The sequence below is a fragment of the Bubalus kerabau genome, chromosome 7 (assembly GCF_029407905.1).
Source record: "Bubalus kerabau isolate K-KA32 ecotype Philippines breed swamp buffalo chromosome 7, PCC_UOA_SB_1v2, whole genome shotgun sequence".
NCBI classification, from domain to species: Eukaryota; Metazoa; Chordata; class Mammalia; order Artiodactyla; family Bovidae; genus Bubalus; species Bubalus kerabau.
In genome coordinates this window covers 17,150,260-17,172,148 of record NC_073630.1, presented here as the reverse complement: position 1 = coordinate 17,172,148, position 21,889 = coordinate 17,150,260, and the positions used below count along the sequence as shown (strand labels likewise).

The 21,889-nt window shown below is 38.5% G+C and overlaps 1 protein-coding gene across 5 annotated transcripts in view; it reads left to right on the top strand.

Moving 5' to 3' along the window:
* Positions 1-21,889, top strand: part of UNC5C (unc-5 netrin receptor C) — a 436,417-nt gene that overhangs the window by 272,818 nt on the left and 141,710 nt on the right. For all 5 annotated transcript variants that reach the window (XM_055587671.1, XM_055587670.1, XM_055587673.1 and 2 more), the window contains exon 3: positions 17,312-17,455. In XM_055587671.1, coding sequence (XP_055443646.1) covers positions 17,312-17,455 — 144 coding nt within the window. The remainder of the gene's footprint in view (positions 1-17,311; positions 17,456-21,889) is intronic.

Here is a 21,889-nt window from a genome sequence, read left to right as displayed (position 1 = left end):
TACTCCTTTTCCTATTTGGAACCAGTCTGTTGTTCCATGTCCAGTTCTAACTTTGCTTTCTGACCTACATACAGATTTCTCAAGAGGCAGGTCAGGTGGTCTGGTATTCCCATCTCTTGAAGAATTTTCCACAGTTTATTGTGATCCACACAGTCAAAGGCTTTGGCATAGTCAATAAAGCAGAAATAGATGTTTTTTCTGGAGCTCTCTTGCTTTTTCAATGACCCAGCAGATGTTGGCAGTTTGATCTCTGGTTCCTCTACCTTTTCTAAATCCAGCTTGAACATCTGGAAGTTTACAGTTCACATACTGTTGAAGCCTGACTTGGAGAATTTTGAGCATTACTTTGCTAGCATGTGAGATGAGTGCAATCGTGTGGTAGTTTGAGCATTGTTTGGCATTGCCTTTCTTTGTGATTGGAATGAAAACTGACCTTTTCCAGTCCTGTGGCCACTGCTGAGTTTTCCAAATTTGCTGGCATATTGAGTGCAGCACTTTCACAGCATCATCTTTTAGGATTTGAGATAACTCAACTGAAATTCCATCACCTCCACTACCTTTGCTTGTAGTGATGCTTCCTAAGGCCCACTTGACTTTGCATTCCAGGAGGTCTGGCTCTAGGTGAGTGATCACACCATGGGAATTATCTGGGTTATGAAGATCTTTTTTTGTACAGTTCTTCTGTGTATTCTTGCCACCTCTTCTTAACATCTTCTGCTTCTGTTAGGTCCATACCATTTTTGTCCTTTATTGAGCCCATCTTTGCATGAAATGTTCCCTTGGTATCTCTAACTTTTTTGAAGAAAATTGTTTCTAAGGCAAACCATTCAATATCACAGTAATCCAAGTCTATGCCCCAACCAGTAATGCTGAAGAAGCTGAAGTTGAACAGTTCTATGAAGACCTTCTAGAACTAACACCCCCAAAAGATGCCCTTTTCATCATAGGGGACTGGAATGCAAACGTAGGATGTGAAGAAATACCTGGCAATTTGGCAATACAAGGCAAATTTGTCCTTGGAGTACAGAATGAAGCAGGGCAGAGGCTAATAGAGTTTTGCCAAGAGAACACACTGATCATAGCAAACACCCTCTTCCAACAACACAAGATACAGCTCTACACATGGACATCACCAGATGGTCAATATTGAAATCAGATTGATTATATTCTTTGCAGCCAAAGATGGAGAAACTCTATACATTCAGCAAAAACAAGACCAGGAGCTAACTGTGGCTCAGATCATGAACTCCTTATTGCCAAATTCAGACTTAAATTGAAGAAAGTAGGGAAAACCACTAGATCATTCAGGTATGACCTAAATCAAATCCCTTATGACTATACAGTGGAAGTGAGAAATAGATTCAAGGGATTAGATCTGATAGACAGAGTGCCTGAAGAACTATGGACAGATGCTCCTGACATTATACAGGAGGCAGGGATCAACACCATCCCCAAGAAAAAGAAATGCAACATGGTTATCTGAGGATACTTTACAAATAGCTGTGAAAAGAAGAGAAGCCAAAGACAAAGGAGAAAAGGAAAGATATACCCATTTGAATGCAGAGTTCCAAAGAATAGCAAGGAAAGATAAGAAACCCTTCCTTAGTGATGATAGCCAAGAAAAGTGAAAGGGAGGTCACTCAGTCCTGTCTGACTCTTTGTGACCCCATGGACTGCCACCCTGCTTATTTAACTTATAACAGAGTACATCATGAGAAATGCTGGGCTAGATGAAGCACAACCTGGAATCAAGATTGCCAGGACAAATATCAATAAACCTCAGATATGCAGATGACATCACCCTTATGGCAGAAAGCGAAGAACTAAAGAGCCTCTTGATGAAAGTGAAAGAGGAGAGTGAAAAAATTGGCTTAAAATCAACATTCAGAAAACTAAGATCATGGCATCTGGTCCCATCACTTCATGGCAAATAGGGAAACAGTGGAAACAGTGAGAGACTTTATTTTGGGGGGCTCCAAAATCACTGCAGATGGTGACTGCAGCCATGAAATTAAAAGACGCTTGCTCCTTGGAAGAAAAATTATGACCAACCTGGACAGCATATTCAAAAGCAGAGACATTACTTTGCCAACAAAAATCCATCTAGTCAAGGCTATGGTTTTTCCAGTAGTCATTTATGGATATGAAAGTTGGACTATAAAGAAAGCTGAGTGCCAAAGAATTGAAGCTTTAGAACTGTGGTGTTGGAGTAGACTCTTGATAGTCCCTTGGACTGCAAGGAGATCCAACCAGTCCATCTTAAAGGAGATCAGTCCTGTGTGTTCATTGGAAGGACTGATGCAGAAGCATCCAATACTTTGGCTACCTGATGCAAAGAGCTGACTCATTTGAAAAGACCCTGATGCTGGGAAAGATTGAAGACAGGAGGAGAAGAGGTTGACAGAGGATGAAATTGTTGGATGGCATCACCAATTCAATGCACATGAGTTTGAGTAAACTCCTAGAGTTGGTGATAGACAGGGAGGCCTGGCGTGTTGCAGTCCCTGGGATCACAAAGAGTCAGACACAACTGAGCAACTGAACTGGACTGTAGCCCACCAGGCTCCTCCGTCCATGGGATTTTCAAGGCAAGAGTGCTGGAGTGAGTTGCCATTTCCTTCTCCAGGGGATCTTCCCAACCCAGGGATCAAACCCAGGATGATAGCTAAGTAAGGACTAAAAATCAGGTCTTTTGCCTTTAGGTCTAGTATTCTATATTTTCTATATTTAGCTCTTTCTGTCAATAGAGACTTTCATACCATAGAAAACAGTGATCCAAAATTCATTTGACTTGATAACTATTTCAATATCACTGTGATTTCTTAAAAATTTCTTAAAAAGTTAAAGAAAAATTTCTTTTAAATTCAATTTCTTGTTTTCCTGTTGAAGGAGCTCTATCAATTATATTGTAGGAGGACATCTAATACTCATTTCCTATTCTTTCCTTCCTGGGCACAGACGAGTACTACAGGTCCTGCATTCTTGCCATGCAACTTGGCCAAGTGAATCTTCTTTTCCATGGGCTATGAGTGAGTTATGTGAACGTCCAAGCCGAGCATTTTAAGAGCAGGTGTGAGCTCTCTGTGCTGTCTTCTTGTTGCTTGGGGACCCTGGTAGCCATGGCTGAAAAGACATAGGTAGCAGATAGATGCAGCCTGGATTACTAAGAAAGCTGAGATAAAATAGCTGCCCTGCAGACTTCTGTGATGGAAAATAGATTTTAATTTTGTAAAGCCTCTAAAATGAGAGGCATTGTTTAGTACACAGCATGACATAAACTGTTTAGCTTCTAAAATTATGTTAGGCTAGTCTTGTATTAAGGGTTTACTCTGCTAAGAGTTTTACATGTATCACCTTATATAATCATTAAAATAACCCACTGAGTTAGGAATTTTAATTCACACTTTCTCATTGAGGTAAGTGTTATTTAGTGAGGTAGAGGAATTTTCTGAAAGTCATACATCTGGTCACTGGAGGAACTAGAATTTGAACCAAGTACTTCACCAAAGATCATACCCTCAATTAAGTTAATTGCCAAGGATTTATTAAACTTAAGGTTTTACTGGCCTACCTGTAGCAGTATTGTCCTCTGGAATTCTAGGTTTGGTAAACCTTTGGATTATAAAAGTTCCAATAAACCTTTGGTTTATCAGAAACTAAGTCTATGCAACTTAGAATCAGCAGAAGATCAAAGAGACAGTCTCTATAGGAAAAAAAAAAAAAGGAAAAAAGTTAAAGTGCTTTATGCTTATTTTCATTATTGTATTAAATCATCTCTTCCTTTGAAATAGCAAAAGAAATATTTGAGGCAAGGATCTCAGAATATATAGAAGTATTTTGGAACTATCAGAACAAATAGTTATTTCCCAGTTAGAATTAAAAAGTTAAAATTGAAAATTGGTGTTTCAGCCAAAGTTGAATACATACTATTAGCTTGGAAATATGAAATGCTAGTATTTTTCATTTCGTCTCTACTTAGAATTTCACAAGTTAAATTTTTTCCTTCTTTTTGTAAATTGATTCCTTCTCACATACTTGATTTTTTTTTTTTTAAGGATAAGAAAAAGGGATCTCATTGGTGCATGCATATGTTCTCAGTCATTTCCATCATGTTAGACTCTTTGTGACCCCATGGACTGTAACCCGCCAGGCTTCTCTGGTCATGGGATTCTCCAGGCAAGAATACCGGAGTGGATTGCCATGTCCTTCTCCAGGGGATCTTCCCGACCCCGGGATCGAACCCACGTCTCCTATAGTGGCAGGTTGATTCTTTACCCACTGAGCCACCTAGGAAGTCCATCTCATTGGCACTTGATCTGTATTTACTCAGCTCTTACTGGAGGCTCAACAATTTTGGAGGCTCTAAAAAGCATTACAGTAACTCCACTTTTGTTCCCCATTGTTAGTGCAATTACCAAAGGACATTCAAAATTTAAATCATAGTTGTGTCTGAGTATGTCTTTCTGGCTAGGATAGGAGGTACAACCGCCACCATGACTGAAAGTCCCTTTCCTCTAAGATATAAGCGGACACAATCACATATCTTTTAAATAAGTATATCATAGTGTCCTGGGGGAAATATTATTTCATTAATTCAACAAATAATTATTGCCTACCTACAATGTGTGCCAAGGATTATTCTAGATCACAGCAACATCATATAGCAAACAAAAATTTGTACCCTGATGGAACTCACATCCCAGTTGGAAAGTGAGAAGATGTAATTAAGTTCGTCAATTTTAAGTCTTCTCTAAACAGTGAATGTTTGCTTATTCTGCCCCAAATTAGTCAGAACTAGCCTAGTTAGTTATTCCCATTCGGTTGCTTAGTGTCCTTGTTTTACCTGGTGGTTGGATTGGGACGTAAGTAATGCCTAATGGGTGAGCTATGCAAGTTCCTTGGTTACAGAAACCAGTAGACTTTTCACTTACCCATTAGGGTAGCTCCCCTCTATCTGTGCTCTGATATAATAGGGACCTTGGGGGTGAGTAAAGTCCTAGGTGACTGGGCTGAAGGACAGGAAACTTAAAGGCTAATCACTCGAACTTGTTCCTGCTGTTCAGATTCCATTTCTAAACAATCATAGCCACATCTACATTGTCCTGGACAGTTGACATCCCCACCCAGACTGAACTCTCCCAGCTCTGTTGAAAATTTCCCAAAGCAGCCATGTCTTTCTCATATGGGTTTGTAACTAACACAATTTCCAGTTAGGGTGTTCTCCCCATCTCTTAAGACTGTGTTAGTACTTGCAATGATAATTTTGTTAATAAAACAGAGTTTTATTCTCAGTTGTTATTCTTTTATACTTTAAAAGAATTTTATCGATTTTAAGAACTTTTGTAGCCTTTAGTCCATTTCTTTTCTCACCACCCAATAAAACAAATAAATTCTTAACTTCATTTTACAAGTTAGGAAACCAAGGGTTGATGAATTTAAGATTTTCCAAAAGTCAAATAGTAAATACTGAGCAGGAATTTATTTTCTTAACTAAATAAATCACTAAGTGGCTGTGTATTAGACAAGTATTTAAAAAAATATCTTAAAGGGCTTCCCAGATGGCACTAGTTGTAAAGAACCTGCCTGCCAATTCAGGAGACTTGAGATACAAGTTTGATCCTTGGGTTGGAAAGATCCCCTGGAGGAGGAAAATGGCAACACACTCCAGGATTCTTGCCTCAAAAATTGCATGGACAGAGGGCTATAGTTCATGGAGTCGCAAAGAGTCAAGACACAACTGAAGCGACTCAGCACAGACAAGTATTTGTCTAACCCTCCAGTTGTAATAATAATTGTCCTGCATGAGTTGAATTTTTCCCAAAAAGTGAGCAATTTTAATTTGATTTTAAAGTTTTTTTTTAAAGAAAATAAATGCACTGCTTTTAGAATAAATAAGTAGCTGTCCCCAGTAACCTACATGTGAACTATTGTAAGTGGCGATCACTCCAGAGGTGATAGCACTTAATGCTTGTTTCTAAATCATTTGGGATAAGAAAACAAATAAAAGCCTGACAGTAGGACCGATTATTATTCTGATAATTGTACCTGATTTTTATTGTCAGGCTGTTTTCAGAGGGTCACCAAGAATATTGCTTTTAACACATGATTAATGACTTCATGTAAGATCATAGTTCTGAAAACAAATTTTGTGATGATAATTAAAATTACGAAAATTCAATGTAAATAAATCAGATTAGTTTTCTTTATTTAGTAAACCATATTAATTAATCTCTCTAAAGCAGATGTCATTTTTAAAATGTCATTCGCCACTGTACAATTTTCACAAGCTCCTTCCCCATAAAACAGTCTTCTCTAGCTGCCATACATGGCTCTCCAGGAACCTCTCTTCTGGTCTTATTTCTTACTTAATTCATGTAAACTATTCTGCATTGTGATCTCCATGTTTTTTCTCCTCTGCCATTTGGCTTCTTGCTGTTCTCTCCTCTTCAAGTATCTTTGATTCATCTCTAAATTTTTAAACCCAAACCATGCTTCAACATCAAATTCAAATATTCTATTCCCCAGGTTTTCCCTGATCTCTCCTTCAAAAACTATTTCATTGTAGCTTTCTTTATGGGGTTTTTGGAACTTTCCAAACAGTGGATTACTTTTATTCTATATATCAACATCTGGAGAAGGCTAAGCAAAACCACATTGAAAGCCATGCTGAAATGGGGTTCTTTGTTTACATTGACTACAGGGTTCTATGGCTTAATAAATTAGGGGGAATGTTAAGTAAGTAAGTGTTAGTTGCTCAGTGGTGTCCAACTCTTTGTGTTCCCATGAGTTGTAGCCAGCCAGGCTCCACTGTCCATGGAATTCTCCAGGCAAAAGTACTGGATTGGGTTGCCATTCCCTTCTTCAGGGTATCTTCCTGACCCAGGGATCAAACCTGGGTCTCTTCTCTTCTTGCGGGCAGATTCTTTACCATCTGAGCCACCAGGGAAGCCTGAGGAGAATGTTGGCAGTCCAAATTAAACCCACTTCTTTATGGCAGAACTCCTTACCAATGCCTTTTGTATACTAATGGCATTCCAAGTTTCTAAGAGAATGTTGTATTAAGCAGAAATTCCCAAACTTACTTGAGCAGAAACCACTTTTTCTAGGCACAGTTGAGGAATATTGTTGTAGTGAAAGGAATTGGGACTTTGGATTCAGACAACTGTGGTTCTGAATCCTGGTTTCAGTAGTTATTGGCTGTGTGAACAGTTGTTTAAATTCCCACCTCCATACCTTACCCATGTTATAGTTTTAACAATATTAATCCCAAGAATTATTATGCAGATTAACTGAGACCCATGGTAGATGCTCATTAAATACCAGTTACCTTTAGTGTTCTGCTGCTGCTGCTAAGTCACTTCAGTCGTGTCCGACTCTATGCGACCCCATAGACGGCAGCCCACCAGGCTCCTCCGTCCCTGGGATTCTCCAGGCAAGAACACTGGAGTGAGTTTCCATTTCCTTCTCCAATGCAGGAAAGTGAAAAGTAAAAGTGAAGTCGCTTAGTCGTGTCCGACTCTTAGCGACCCCATGGACTGTAGCCTACCAGGCTCCTCCGTCCATGGGATTTTCCAGGCAAGAGTACTGGAGTGGGGTGAGTTACAATTAAATTTACTTATTCCTAGGATTTAACACTACTTGGATTATAGCTATAACATACAAATCATTAATTCATTTAACATACATTAACTAGACAAATATTTGTTCCAAATACTATCCTGATGGATATACAATGCATTTGAGAGAGTCCCTTTACTCAGTAAACTACTGTTTTTATCTCTCATATTAGACAGAAGCAGAATCCATAACCATTTCATCTCCATGCCCATCTTGGAAGCTACTATGCATAAATCAGATGCTGAAGACCAATATCCACAGTAGAAAGTAACCCATAGGAGGACAGGGTCCTTATTGAGCTTCTTTACCACTGTGTCCTTAGCATATAATAGAGTCGCAACAAATACCTATTGCATGAAGGACTGGATGAAAGTGTAATAAGGTCTATAATTCATAACTCCACAGTTAACTAATCTCCAATAACTCGTTATTATTCCCCACCATTATTGACAGAAATCTTTTTCTAAAAAATTTGTTAAAATTACCTCTATTGAAATTACTAATGAACTGCCTGAAATTGGGACAGAAAGGAATGCATGTAGTTAGATTTTGATAATTATTAACAATTCTGCTTTTAAAGAAAAATGTTGAATATATATATATTCAAATATATATAAAGTTTGATGTTTTAGGGAAAATATTTAGATGAGTAATGTATTTGCTATCTCAGTGGAATGTGCTTTGTGCTGTATCATGTTCTCACACAACTGCTTCTTTATAGTCTAAAGAACATTGACATACAAGAAGAGGTTAATTAGAGAAAGCATTTTAGTTCAGAGTTTCAATAGGTCTTTCATCACCAAAGTTAGGAATAAGAATTAACTGATGGGCCAAAACTGGTAGGATTAACTTCTGTCAGCTCATTTATACAACTCTATAAGGAAGATAAAATAGTTTATATACCCACCACTCCAATTATCCTTCATACCTGCAGCCCTAATTTGATGGTGGTGAGAAAGTCAAATCAAAAGTAGAAGCACTAAACTTCCCTGGTGGTCCAGAGGTTAAGAATCTGTCTGCCAATGTAGGGGACATGGGTTCAATCCATAGGTCCAGGAAGATTCCACATATGGCAAGACAGCTAAGCCCATGCACCACAGATATTGAGCCCTTGAGCTCTATCCTCCATGCTCTGCAACAAGAGAAGCCATCAAAGCCTGAGAAGCAATGAAAACTCAACACAACCAAAAATAAAATAAATTAATTAACTACATTTTTTTTAAAGGTAGGAGCACTGGTTCTCCTTACAAGGATGTTATGACATCTAAACCTGACACTCCTGCAAAGAAAAGGGAAAAACAGTGTTAGCATTGTTGGCATAAGTCATCTGTCACTCTTTTTTAATAGCATCTTATAATTAAAATTTGAAGTTTCAGAAAGGAAGATTGCATTTATCTGTGGTTGACATATATTAGGTTGATGCAAACGTAATTACAGTTTTGGACCATAATTTTAAATCATTACAACCTAGGCTTAAGCACATATTTATTAATAAAAATAGGAGCCATTAGAGTCAACACATTTTTGCTAGTGAGAAATAAGTTTATTCCTGTCATGTAAAACTCCGTGCCCCAGGTTTAGATGAACTTTTGGAAAGCATTTTCGGCCTCCTGCTGGTTATGGAAGCATTTTCCCTGCAAAAAGTTGTCGAGATGCTTGAAAATATGGTAGTCAGTTGGGAAAGGTCAGGTGAATATGACAGATAAGGCAAAACACTGTAGCCCAGTTCATTCAACTTTTGAAGTGTTGGCTGTGCAACGTGTGGCTGGGTATTGCTGGAGAAAAGAATAGGGCCCTTTCTGTTGACCAGTGCCATCGGCAGGAATTGCAGTTTTCAGTGCATATCAATTCGCTGAGCGTACTTCTTAAATATACTGGTTTCTCTGGAATTCAGAAAGCTCTAATGGATCAGATGGACAGCAGACCACCAAAGAGTGACCATGCCCTTTTCTTGGTGCAAGTTTGGTTTGGGAGGTGCTTTGGAACTTCATCATGCTGCAAGCACTGAGCTGATCACTGCCAGTGTCATATAAAGTCTACCTTTTGTCACATGTTATAATCTGATGGAGAAATGGTTCGTTATTGTTGCGTGGAATAAGAGAAGACAACAGTTCAAAATGAAAGTTTTTTTGACTTGTGGTCAACTCATGAGGCACTTATTTATCAAGCTTTTTCCCCTTTCCAGTTTGCTTCAAATACTAAACGACCTCAACATGGTCGACGTTGGGTTCTTCGGCAATTTCTTGTGTAGTTGTGAGAGCATCAGCTTTGATGATGCTCTTAGTTGGTCACTGTTAACTCCTAATGGCCAGTCACTCCACTTCTCACCTTCAAGGCCCTCGTCTCCTTTGAGAAACTTCTGGAACCACCACTGCACTGTATGTTTGTTAGCAGTTCTGGACCAAATGCATTGTCAATTTTACGAGTTGTCTCTGCTACTTCATGAACCATTTTGAACAATAAGAAAATCACTTGAATTTGTTTTTTGTTTAACATCATTTTCTAAAATAAATATAAAATACACAAGTTTAATGTTATTAGCAAAAAAACATAAAGTGAGAAATGCACATTAAAATGATGTATAACATAACCAGATTTATTTAAGAATGTATTCCAGTATCAAATGGCAAAGTTCAACAATGCAAAACTGCAATTACTTTTGCACCAACCTAATAGCTTTCTAGAACTGCTAGACATCTCTCCACTTCCAGATACATAATCCAATGCATATTTTTTTCTCAGCTCTAGATAAAACAAAAATATAACGAACTAAAACACAGACCCTTATTGGACACAGAATGCCACACAGAACCAAATGACTAGAAATTATCACATACAAGGGAATCAAGTCAAACTATTACATAAAAGAACAAAATTCGTCCAAGAAAATCTCTTGAACCTCTCTGTCTCAGCCATGTTATTCCTTAACTTTCAGGAAAATTCATCCATATCACAAAGACAGTAAATGTAAGTTTAACAAAAACATTCATAATAAATCTAATACACTCAGATCACATCAGATCAGTGACTCAGTTGTGTCCGACTCTTTGCGACCCCGTGAATCACAGCACGCCAGGCCTCCCTGTCCATCACCAACTCCCGGAGTTCACTCAGACTCATGTTCCATCAAGTCAGTGATGCCATCCAGCCATCTCATCCTCTGTTATCCCCTTCTCCTCTTGCCCCCAATCCCTCCCAGAATCTGGGTCTTTTCAAATGAGTCAACTCTTTGCATGAGGTGGTCAAAGTACTGGAGTTTCAGCTTTAGCATCATTCCTTCCAAAGAAATCCCAGGGCTGATCTCCTTCAGAATGGACTGGTTGGATCTCCTTGCAGTCCAAGGGACTCTCAAGAGTCTTCTCCAACACCACAGTTCAAAAGCATCAATTCTTCGGCGCTCAGCCTTCTTCACAGTCCAACTCTCACATCCATACATGACCACAGGAAAAACCATAGCCTTGACTAGACGAACCTTTGTTGGCAAAGTAATGTCTCTGCTTTTGAATATGCTATCTAGGTTGGTCATAACTTTCCTTCCAAGGAGTAAGCGTCTTTTAATTTCATGGCTGCAGTCACCATCTGCAGTGATTTTGGAGCCCATAAAAATAAAGTCTGACACTGTTTCCACTGTTTCCCCATCTATTTGCCATGAAGTGATGGGACCGGATGCCATGATCTTCGTTTTCTGAATGTTGAGCTTTAAGACAACTTTTTCACTCTCCACTTTCACCTTCATCAAGAGGCTTTTTAGTTCCTCTTCACTTTCTGCCATAAGGGTGGTGTCATCTGCATATCTGAGGTTATTGATATTTCTCCCGGCAATCTTGATTCCAGCTTGTGCTTCTTCTAGTCTAGCATTTCTCATGATGTTTTCTGCATATAAGTTAAATAAACAGGGTGACAATATACACCCTTGATGTACTCCTTTTCCTATTTGGAACCAGTCTGTTGTTTCGTGTCCAGTTCTAACTGTTGCTTCCTGACCTGCATACAAATTTCTCAAGAGGCAGATCAGGTGGTCTGGTTTTCCCATCTCTTTAAGAATCTAATACACTAGTAAGTTGCAATTCCCAATTACACAAAGTAATTTTAGTTACGTAGGTGGCCTGTTTATATATTATATATTAAAAATTCAAGGGAAACATTTCAGAGAGAAGTTGGTAAATTATGCATTTACAGTGTCTGCTGTTCCTGATGTACTTTAAAGATTGTCAAATGACTTCGTGTAACAAAGAGCAATGTTGTAATTATAAAGTTTTGCCTTCCAAGTTATCATATTTATTATTTTAGTGAGAGTTATAAGTTACTAAAATAATTTTCAGTTTTTATGGTATGACATCCTTTTAAATAAAAGGATTCTGTGTGATTAAATTTGTATTAAGACATCACAAACTGTTATGTTTCATATTTTAGATATTGGTGAAAATTAATAGGATTGAGCTCTAGGAGAAAGCATGAAAAAGAGAAACATGCTAATTCAATAAAATGTTGTAGTATATTCCAGAACATCCTTACCTGAAGCTTTGTACATTTCCAAGTACTATGTGAATATATTCTTATGAGATTTGGTAGAGTGACCTCTGTAGCTCTTCTCCCCATGGGGAGAGTACTGGAAGAAATAGAATTGCCAGGTCTACACAACAAAGTGTCTCAAAACTTCCCTTTGCATATGAAAGATTAAGTAATTGGGAGGAAAGAAAAATACAACTGGGGCACACAAAACACCTCAGACTAACATGAGATGAAGATGCTTTTTAGTGAAACATACATGGGGTATTAAATGATGCAGATTTGATGAACATATTTAAAAAAAAATTTTAAGATGATGCATAACTTGAGTATCACCTAATAAACATGATAAATAAATAGCACAAGCTTGGATGTGATACTTGATCCATCTTTACATTTCTGGAACTTAACAGTTAATTTTTGACATTAGCAAATTTTTACTATTTGTTGATAGCACTGCAGATTATATTTCTGGGGAAATGTGGATATTGCTTTAAATAATTTTACAGCAGCATTAATCACAAATTTTGATCACTTTATAATAATCTCTAGGAAAACACTGTTAGTGATGTCAACACTATTAGAAGTTAAAATTATGCTAAAGATAAGAAATAAATGTCAAGTACCAGATTTTATTGCTCTATTCATGTGTAGCCTCATAAAGATCCAATCAGAGGGTTGCATTTATATCTGAATTTCTAAAGTCAGTTGAAACTCCCTATTAACAAGTACATATTCATGCTCATTATAAGACTTCTTGGTATAATATGCTAATTACTTTTCTACACTCTGGCTCCCAAACCACAATGATTCCTGTTATAAAAGCAAATCACTGCAAACTTCAAACAGCATGCATCCTTGAGATGGCACTATCAAAGGATGAACAGTGATGGGAAATCTTTGATGTTATCAGATGAGATGGAAAATACACATTTGTATTTGAGTAAATCCTGTAGACCGAAGCATCTCTCCCCACCCTTAAATAACCTGAAACCAATTTCAAGTTGCCAAATGCTCTTCAAAGCAACCTGCCTTGGAAGTAATGCTGATGGCATTTCAAATTTCAAGGCAGCTTGCTTTTTCCATCTCAAGACTTCAAGCAGATTTGAAATTTCACTTTCAAAGAGAAAGGACATTACCTACTTTTACCCAAACCACTAGTCTCTGGTTTGATGAACAAAATGTCACAGGTAATGAACTTACCTATGATAATAAAAAGATGATATGTAACCCAGTAACTCTGAGTCTGAATAATGCAGCTAATTCTAGACAATTCTAAAATGTAAGTGTTCAGATACTTAATGCTTCAGTTTTTTTTCTTTTTCTGGTGGTGCTGACCAAAAGTTGGAATATAAGCTTTGGGCCTGTGGCAGGGCCAGTGTACCCAACTGTAATTAATCCATCTCCTGCTGAATGGAGCATCTGTGAAGCTGAAGACAAAAATCAGTGTGTGCTTGACTCCTGGGCCCATGGGGAGACTGGGCCACACAATTCAGAACATTCATACTGTGAATAATCCCTGTAGTAGGAGGGTAAGTCTGTGGCTTCATAAAAGGATTTAGATTTATGGTTAATAGAAACATCCATGAGCCTCTTTGGGCAAAAGGATACAGTAGCCCTCATGAAGTTTCCCTAGCTTTTAATTAGGTTTCCTTTGATTGCTTTAAGTAAAAGGGAGGAGTGAAACCTGAAGTTATCATCTTGGGACACAAAATATTTGTATGCGGTTTTAATATCCTGAGCCTGTTTTGCTGCTGCTCTCTACATTTTGGAAAGAGTCATTATAGTCCTAAGGAACTACACACTGCAGGTTTATCAGCCCTTTGGTGATTGTAAATTTACTGCAGCAACCTTTAGAGGAAGTGTTTCTTTTCCAGTAACTGACTTTCTGCATGAACAGAAAAGGTACAAACAAATAAAACAGGCAAGAGTATTAAATACCAGAGTGAAGTTAAAAAGGTGGCAGGAAAGGAGAGAAGACGGCTCCATCTTTGTACCAGTTTCTAGACATCAGAAAAATGAGAATAATTACAATGAGACAAGAAAATGAAAGGCATAAGCAAGGACCAGGAAAGAGGAAGGAAAGTAGTGCTATTTGTTAAAGTTGGTTTTTCACTGTGGAGGCTGGACATTGGCTAAAATAATATAGTAATCTTTTCAAGGATTGGGATATGCCAGTTACTTGAAAATTCTTTTTAAGCTGATCATTATTTAAACATAAAAGCTTTACTAATTTCCAAAATTTTAAGGTAACATTAAATATATTTAATAAATATTTTAAAATAGAGTCACCCCGTTAGGACCTTGCCCTGCCTTGGGCTTATAAAACCCACCTTCCTGGGCTTCATTCCAGTTCAGGGACTCATGAGTTGGACTTAAAGACTTAGTTTTTTCTGTGACTCAACTCTCATCCACTTGTGATGGGAAGAATTATCTATCCTCTAATGAGTCAGCATCTGCTGCTGTTGGGGGATTGTTAATTTCCCTGAGTGTTTTTATCCATAAGAGAATGTCCTAGATTTTAGGGTAAGTACTGAAACACTCTTTTTTAGAATCTCCAGATGACAGCTCTTTCATGTTACTTATACCAAGAAGTCATGATCAAACATTTTAAGAAATCATGACTTTATGAGCTACTTAAACTCGATATCCTATACCTGTCACTGTATCATGTGTCATTTCATTTATGCATTTATATATGCATGCCTTTTTTATTCTCATCTGATTATGTCATCTTCTGAAAACACTTGACTCTCAGAAAGAAATCCTAAATCCTAAACATGGTGTACAACAGTGGTTCTCAAACTATAGCATGCATCAGAATTCTTGGAGGACTTGTTAAAATATTGCTGGGCTGGACTCTCAATCGTTCTTTTTCGCTGAGTCTGGAGTAGAACCCAGGGATTTGCATTTTCATCAAGTTCCCAGGTGATGTTGATAAAGCTGTTCTGTGGGCCATACTTTGAGAACTGCAGGTTCACAAGAATGTATATAAATAGGTCACTTTCTTGTCTCTAGGTTCACTTCATGCTGGTATTTTCTGTGTCCAGTGCTCAGGTGTCTTCTCCTGGGTTCCCAGTCTCCTCCTTCCCTTTCTTCTTCTTACCATGTGTCCTGTGCCTCTCCCATATGATTTAATCAGTCTAACTCATGCAGGATCCTTCATACTAAGTTGAGTCTCCTTGTTATTTACTCTCATTACTTCAATACTTCTTTGCAGCATTGAACACAATTGTAATTAAATAATAAATTTATACATTATAACTCTAGTTAATACGTGCCCTTCTCACAAAAATAAAGCTTCATTAAAGACAATGACTATCCTACTCATCAGAATTTCATAAGTACCCAGTGCAATATTTTCTGCATAATTGATGCTTGATAGATATTTCGTCCATGAATGAATGAATGAACAAACAATACAAACTAACGTAATTAATTTTTCTTACTGTGCTCATACATGATGCTCATACATAATTTATGCTCCTGCTCCCTAAAGGGTGTCCCTTCCAGTTCTCTCAAAGACACTCCAAGCTAGCAGTGTGTGCAAGAGAAGTGGCAGTTGCCCACATACATTGCCCATATATATATAATTTCATTTTTCTTGCTCAATGCAAAGAGGCATATTTCAGGATGAATCTCTGAACTAGACTTTGGTATCACAAGATAAATACCCCTAAAATGATAATCCCGGACTCAAGTTCAAGTTTAATTATTTTAGGATTATATAATACTGTGAAATAAATTTCAATTATTTGAGCATTTTAACTGGAATTCACTTTATTTTTAATAGGATTTTGGTTACATTGTTATTAAAGAGAAATATTTGGGCTTTCAAAAATTCATGAAAACTTTAAAGTCATTCATTCTCTGGCTAGAACAGCAGAGGTTTGTTAACTAAGGCTAATATTTCTTTAAATAAAAAACAATGTGCCAAATAAAGCCATTTAAAATGACTTAGTTTTTCTTAAAAATCACCATATATTTATAAAGTACTAGATCATATAATAATAAACCTAAATATATATATACTTGTGTATATAAATATACATGTTAATGATTTATATACCTATGATTATTATTTTATGTCATTCTCTCTCATTTTATGTAAAGAGTTAATGAAGATCATAGCATCTGATCCCATCTCTTTATGGGAAATAGATGGGGAAACAGTGGAAACAGTGTCAGACTTTATTTTTATGGGCTCCAAAATCACTGCAGATGGTGACTGCAGCCATGAAATTAAAAGACGCTTACTCCTTGGAAGGAAAGTTATGTCCAACCTAGATAGCATATTCAAAAGCAGAGACATTACTTTGCCAACAAAGGTCTGTCTAGTCAAGGCTATGGTTTTTCCTGTGGTCATGTATGGATGTGAGAGTTGGACTGTGAAGAAGGCTGAGTGCCGAAGAATTGATGCTTTTGAATTGTGGTTTTGGAGAAGACTCTTGAGAGTCCCTTGGACTGCAAGGAGATCCAACCAGTCCATTCTGAAGGAGATCAGCCCTGGGATTTCTTTGGAAGGAAGGATGCTAAAGCTGAAACTCCAGTACTTTGGCCACCTCATGCGAAGTGTTGACTCATTGGAAAAGACTCTGATGTGGGGAGGGGTTGGGGGCAAGAGGAGAAGGGGACGACAGAGGATGAGATGGCTGGATGGCATCACTGACTCGATGGACGTGAGTCTGAGTGAACTCCGGGAGTTGGTGATGGACAGGGAGGCCTGGTGTGCTGCGATTCATGGGGTCACAAAGAGTCGGACATGACTGAGTGACTGAACTGAACTGATACTGTAAAGCTGTGTACAGCACATGGGTATCTTACACACAACCTGTATAATTAAGATAGAATCCTTAGAAGACTTTAAATTCAAGTTCATACACAGAGAAAGATAACTTGGTGGTGGGTGAATATTAGGTAATAAGGGGAAAGGATTTTTGTGGATAGATCTAATTCACTTTCATCTTCTGATGAATCCAGAAGATTTCAAATAGCAAATAAGAGGATGAGACAGCTGTGAATCAAGTAACTGGAGCTAGAATAAAGTCAGAGGAGATGAGAGGCAATATGTGTTTTGTTGGTCCATGGCATTAAGAAGGATCACTGGGGAAAAAATTAGGTATGATGTTTTGTATTTTGTTAGTACAAGTCTTCTCCTGACTTAAATCTTCCTTTGCCTTGGCAGGTCTCATTGTCCGGGAAGTGAGCATTGAGATTTCACGCCAGCAAGTGGAAGAACTCTTTGGGCCTGAAGATTACTGGTGCCAGTGTGTAGCCTGGAGCTCGGCAGGCACCACCAAGAGCCGGAAAGCCTACGTGCGCATCGCGTGTAAGTCGCTATGCAGGGGCATTGTGGGTTCCAGAAGCTAATGGAATATGGGAAAACTTGACCACACCTGCTCTGGTGTCGAAGAACCCTGGTTGAAAACTGCTCCCAGACTTCTGCATTTGAGCTACACTTTCCCCTTAAGTCATCAGAATATCATTTCATTTTTTGTTTCGAGGCACTGAGTAATTTTCCTTTAGGGATGTGAAAGAATTAGTGCTTCTTTCAAAAGTCTGAGTGTTCTTTTTTAATCTAATAGTAATTAGGCTATAGGAAAACAACTACATTCCTTTAATGAGTTTATTCTGCCAATTTGTTAGGACAGTGTTGACTAGTTTTGCTATTAGAAATAGAAATTACCCGGCAAAGCTTCTCTATTTATTTTAGAACTGTTTTAATGCATCAAAACACACCACTGTTCTCCAAACTGTATTAATTTCTAGAGTATTTCAGGAAGATATTTCTAGTATACTTTCAGGGAGAGGTTAAAAGAGTTCCATAATCAGTAAATGTGGGAAATACTTTTTTGGACAAAGTTAAAGAAGTTCCTTCATTGCAAAACTTTCCAGATTCTTTAATATGCTAATGGGCATATTATCCCCAAGGAGGAGATGTTGCCTGCAGCTCTTTCTGCAGACCCTTTTCTCAGTGAGTACTATTCACCCCTTGAACAGCATGGATGCTGCTTTAATGTCTGAAGTTTCCATACTGAGAAATTTTCTCAAGTGTGAGACCACTGAAAACCATGTAAATCGTACTATCTGAGTTCCCTGGCATGTCTGTTCCAGCATGTATGTGAAGTTGCTTCAGTTGTGTCTGATTCTGTGAGACCCCGTGGACCGTAGCCCACCAGACTCCTCATCCATGGGATTCTCCAGGCAAGAATACTGGAGTGAGTCACCATGCCCTCCTCCAGGGGATCTTCCCAACCTAGGGATCGAACTCTCATCTCTTGCATCTACTGTAGTGGCATGCAGGTTCTTTACCACTAGAGCCACCTGGGAAGCCCCTTGCATGCCTGTAGTTTACTAAACTTCAGTTTGCATTGACGCCAGTGTCACTTCCCTCTAATGTGTCACCGTGTGCATGCCTGCTCAGTCATGTCATATGGTCAGTCAAGCATGCTCACACTGTAGCCCACCAGGATCCTCTGTCCATGGGATATCCCAGGCAAGAATATTGGAATGGGTTCCCATTTTCTCTTCCAGGGGATCTTCTGACCTAGGAATCAAACTCCCATCTCTTGCATCTCCTGCATTGGCAGGCAGATTCAGATTCTTGCCCACTGAGCCACCTGGGAAGTCACTAAGTTCAAACAGTTTTGGCTCCGATGCTTCTCACAATTCCTGTTCTTGCCTGTTCTTTCCCTTCTGTTTGATCTAGATCCCAGCCATTACAATCACTTACCAGTTAGTCTCCATGATTCTACTCTTTTACCTTTTCTAGCCCTTCCTCCATATTACCACAAATGCAAGATTCTGGAAGATTCCTAAAACTCAGGTCTTACCTCAGCTCACCTCCATCCCTGCTTAAAATTTTATAGTGGCTTCTGAGATAAAGTCAAAATTTCCTACAATGCTATATATCACTGTATTTGTTTACTAGAGCTGCTGTAACAAAATTCTACCAACTGGTGGCTTAAACAAGAGAAATTTATTTTCTCACAGATCTGGAAGCTGGAGTCCAAGATCAAGGTGCTGGCAATATTGGTTTCTGCTGAAGCTCCTCTCCTTGGCTTATAGATGGTCATCTTCTCCATGTCTTCACATGATCTTCCTTCTGTAACTGTCTGCATCCAAGTTTCTCTTCTTATAAGGATGCCAGTCATGTTAGGTTAAGGCTACCCAAATGACCTCATTTTAACTTAATCACCTCTTTAAAGGTCATATCTCCAAATACTTTCTGAGGTATACTGGGCACTAGGATGTCAACTTGTAAATTTTGGAGGGAGGATGCATTTCAGCCCATAACAACCACATGTCATTGTTTCCGTAATGTAACCTAAGTTTCTAGCTCTGACCACAAAGAATGTTTCCGATCTAGTCACACTAGATTAGAAATACTTCCATTTCTTTGTTTCTAGCTGTTATTCATCCTGAAGCACTTTATCTTTCTCTTACTTCCTTTCATTATTTGTAAAAATTCATTTATTCAACAAATATTTACTAAGCATTTACTCTCTTATTGAGATAATTTTAGGTATTTGGTATGGAGCCAGAATCAAAACACGTAATGATCCCTGCCCTCAAGAGGCTTGTTTCTGCTAAACAAGTTGTTGTTTAGTCGCTAAGTTGTGTCTGACTTTTTGGGATCCCATGGACTGTAGCCCATCAGGCTCCTCTGTCCATAGGATTCTCCAGGCAAAAATACTGGAATGCGTTAGCATTCCCTTCTCCAGGGATCTTCCTGACCCAGGGATTGAACCCACATCTCCTGCATTGCAGGCATATACTTATTCTTTACCACTGAACCACCAGGGAAGTTAGGGCACACGCTTAATGAAGTAAATAATCAGTAACAGAGCAGATAGTAAGTGTTATGAGAAAGATAGTGGGGGAAGGGGGTATGCTGTGCTGGGGACTGTGGTCAGAGAAGGCCTGCAGAAGAAGTTGGCAGTTGAAGCAACCTGAAGAAGGGGGAGGGGGGGAGTCAGGGAGAGGGGACAGCGAGTGGCATAAATACAAATGCCCTGAAGCAGGAATGTTTGCTGGTGCCAGGAAGATTGAATTGGCCACAGTGGCTGGAAGAGGGTGAGGGAGAGGAGTCTCCTAAATGAGTTGAGAAAGGGAAGGACAGGAAGGGCAGTGTGGATATGGTCTAGGCCCTGTGGGTGTAGCATCTTTGGTTCTCAGTATGAAATGGGAACTTTGGAATGTTTTCTGCAGAGGAGTTCATGCCCTGACTTCCATTTTAGAAGAACACCTGACTCTCTGTTGAGAAAAGATCGTGAGAAGCAAAAGTAGATGCAAGGGAGACCAGTTATGAAGCGGCAGCTGTGAGAGATGTTAGGACAGCCTAGATTAGAAGCTGTGGCACTGGTGAGACCTAGATTCTAGATTTATTTAAAGGCAGAGGTAGTGGGGTATTTTTTTTTTTTTTTTTTGAGAAAGAGAGAGGTTGGATGTGGAATGTGAGAGAAAGAATGATTCAGAAGACCTGAACTTGAAGGATTTTTCAGTTGTCTTTAGTGAAGTCATTCTTGCCTCATCAGTCTCCAGAATGATAGGGGTTCTTTTCTCAAACCTTTCAGACAAGTGCATCCATCCTCTTAATGTAGGGCTTGTCTCCTTTGAATTATGTTCACTTGTTGTAATGTCTGTGTTTCAGGCCAATGAGTTCCTTGAGATCCATTTTGCTTAATTCAGCTTTGCTTAACTGTATATCTTCAGTGTTCAGCACAATGCCTAGAACATCAAAGATGTTTAATAAATTTTGTTCAGCTAAGACCATTATAACCATTATTGCTCTCTATTAATCATTCCTCTCTGAGCATGTCTAAAGGGATTTTTCTCTTTGTCTTAGTGGGTTCTCTATGAAGTAGACTCTGAGATGGAGACATGCATGCAGGTAATATATTAACGAGTATTCTCTGGAACAGTATCTGTGGAGGAATAGACTTGGGCAGAGGGAGAAATTGAACTGCAGTTCAGGTGCAACAAAAGATGATGCCATAGGGGACACTGGAGTTAGGATGGCCCTCCAGAGTTGTCCCACCATGAGGCACAGGAGTGAGCAGCCCTTTATCCCCAACATCGACTAGTCAGTGGATGTGGTCTTTTCTTTTCTGTTCTGTTCACCCTCACCAACTTGTATGACCTGGGTCAATTCAGCTCGTCTCAACTGAGGGCAATTTCTGGAGGGAGAGTCTGGGAGCCTTCACCATCAACACTCCCAACAGAGGGGATCAGTCCTGAAAATGGATGGCATCCACTACAATCATCTATCGCAAATCTTTTAGATTTCATTTTATTAATTATGAAGTAAAAAGATACTTTCAAACATGTTAAAAAGAAACAAATGAATTGCTTTGGTCAAATAATTAAATGAATTCAAAGTTAGCTTTAGTTATAATCAAAAGAGGCACAATGATATAAAACTATCTTTCATTGCTATATGTTCATTAATATCAAGTATAATAGATATTTAAAATTACCAATTTACAATTTATAATAAATTTACTTGCTTAAAAGCTGAAGTTTAATTAGTTAATCTATTTATTAATAAGACAAACCCTTCTTCTAGTAAGACATTGATTTGCCCATAGCACCTTTTCATCTTCATGTAATAAGACTGAAGAGCAGTTTGCTTGTACTTCCATATTAACTGAACTCATATGTTAGTAGTCGAGGAACAACATCCAGTGTATAAAGATTTACTCATACAGATTTACCTCATGATGAAAAGAAAAGTTAAATTTCAAATTCTCCTTGTCAGAGC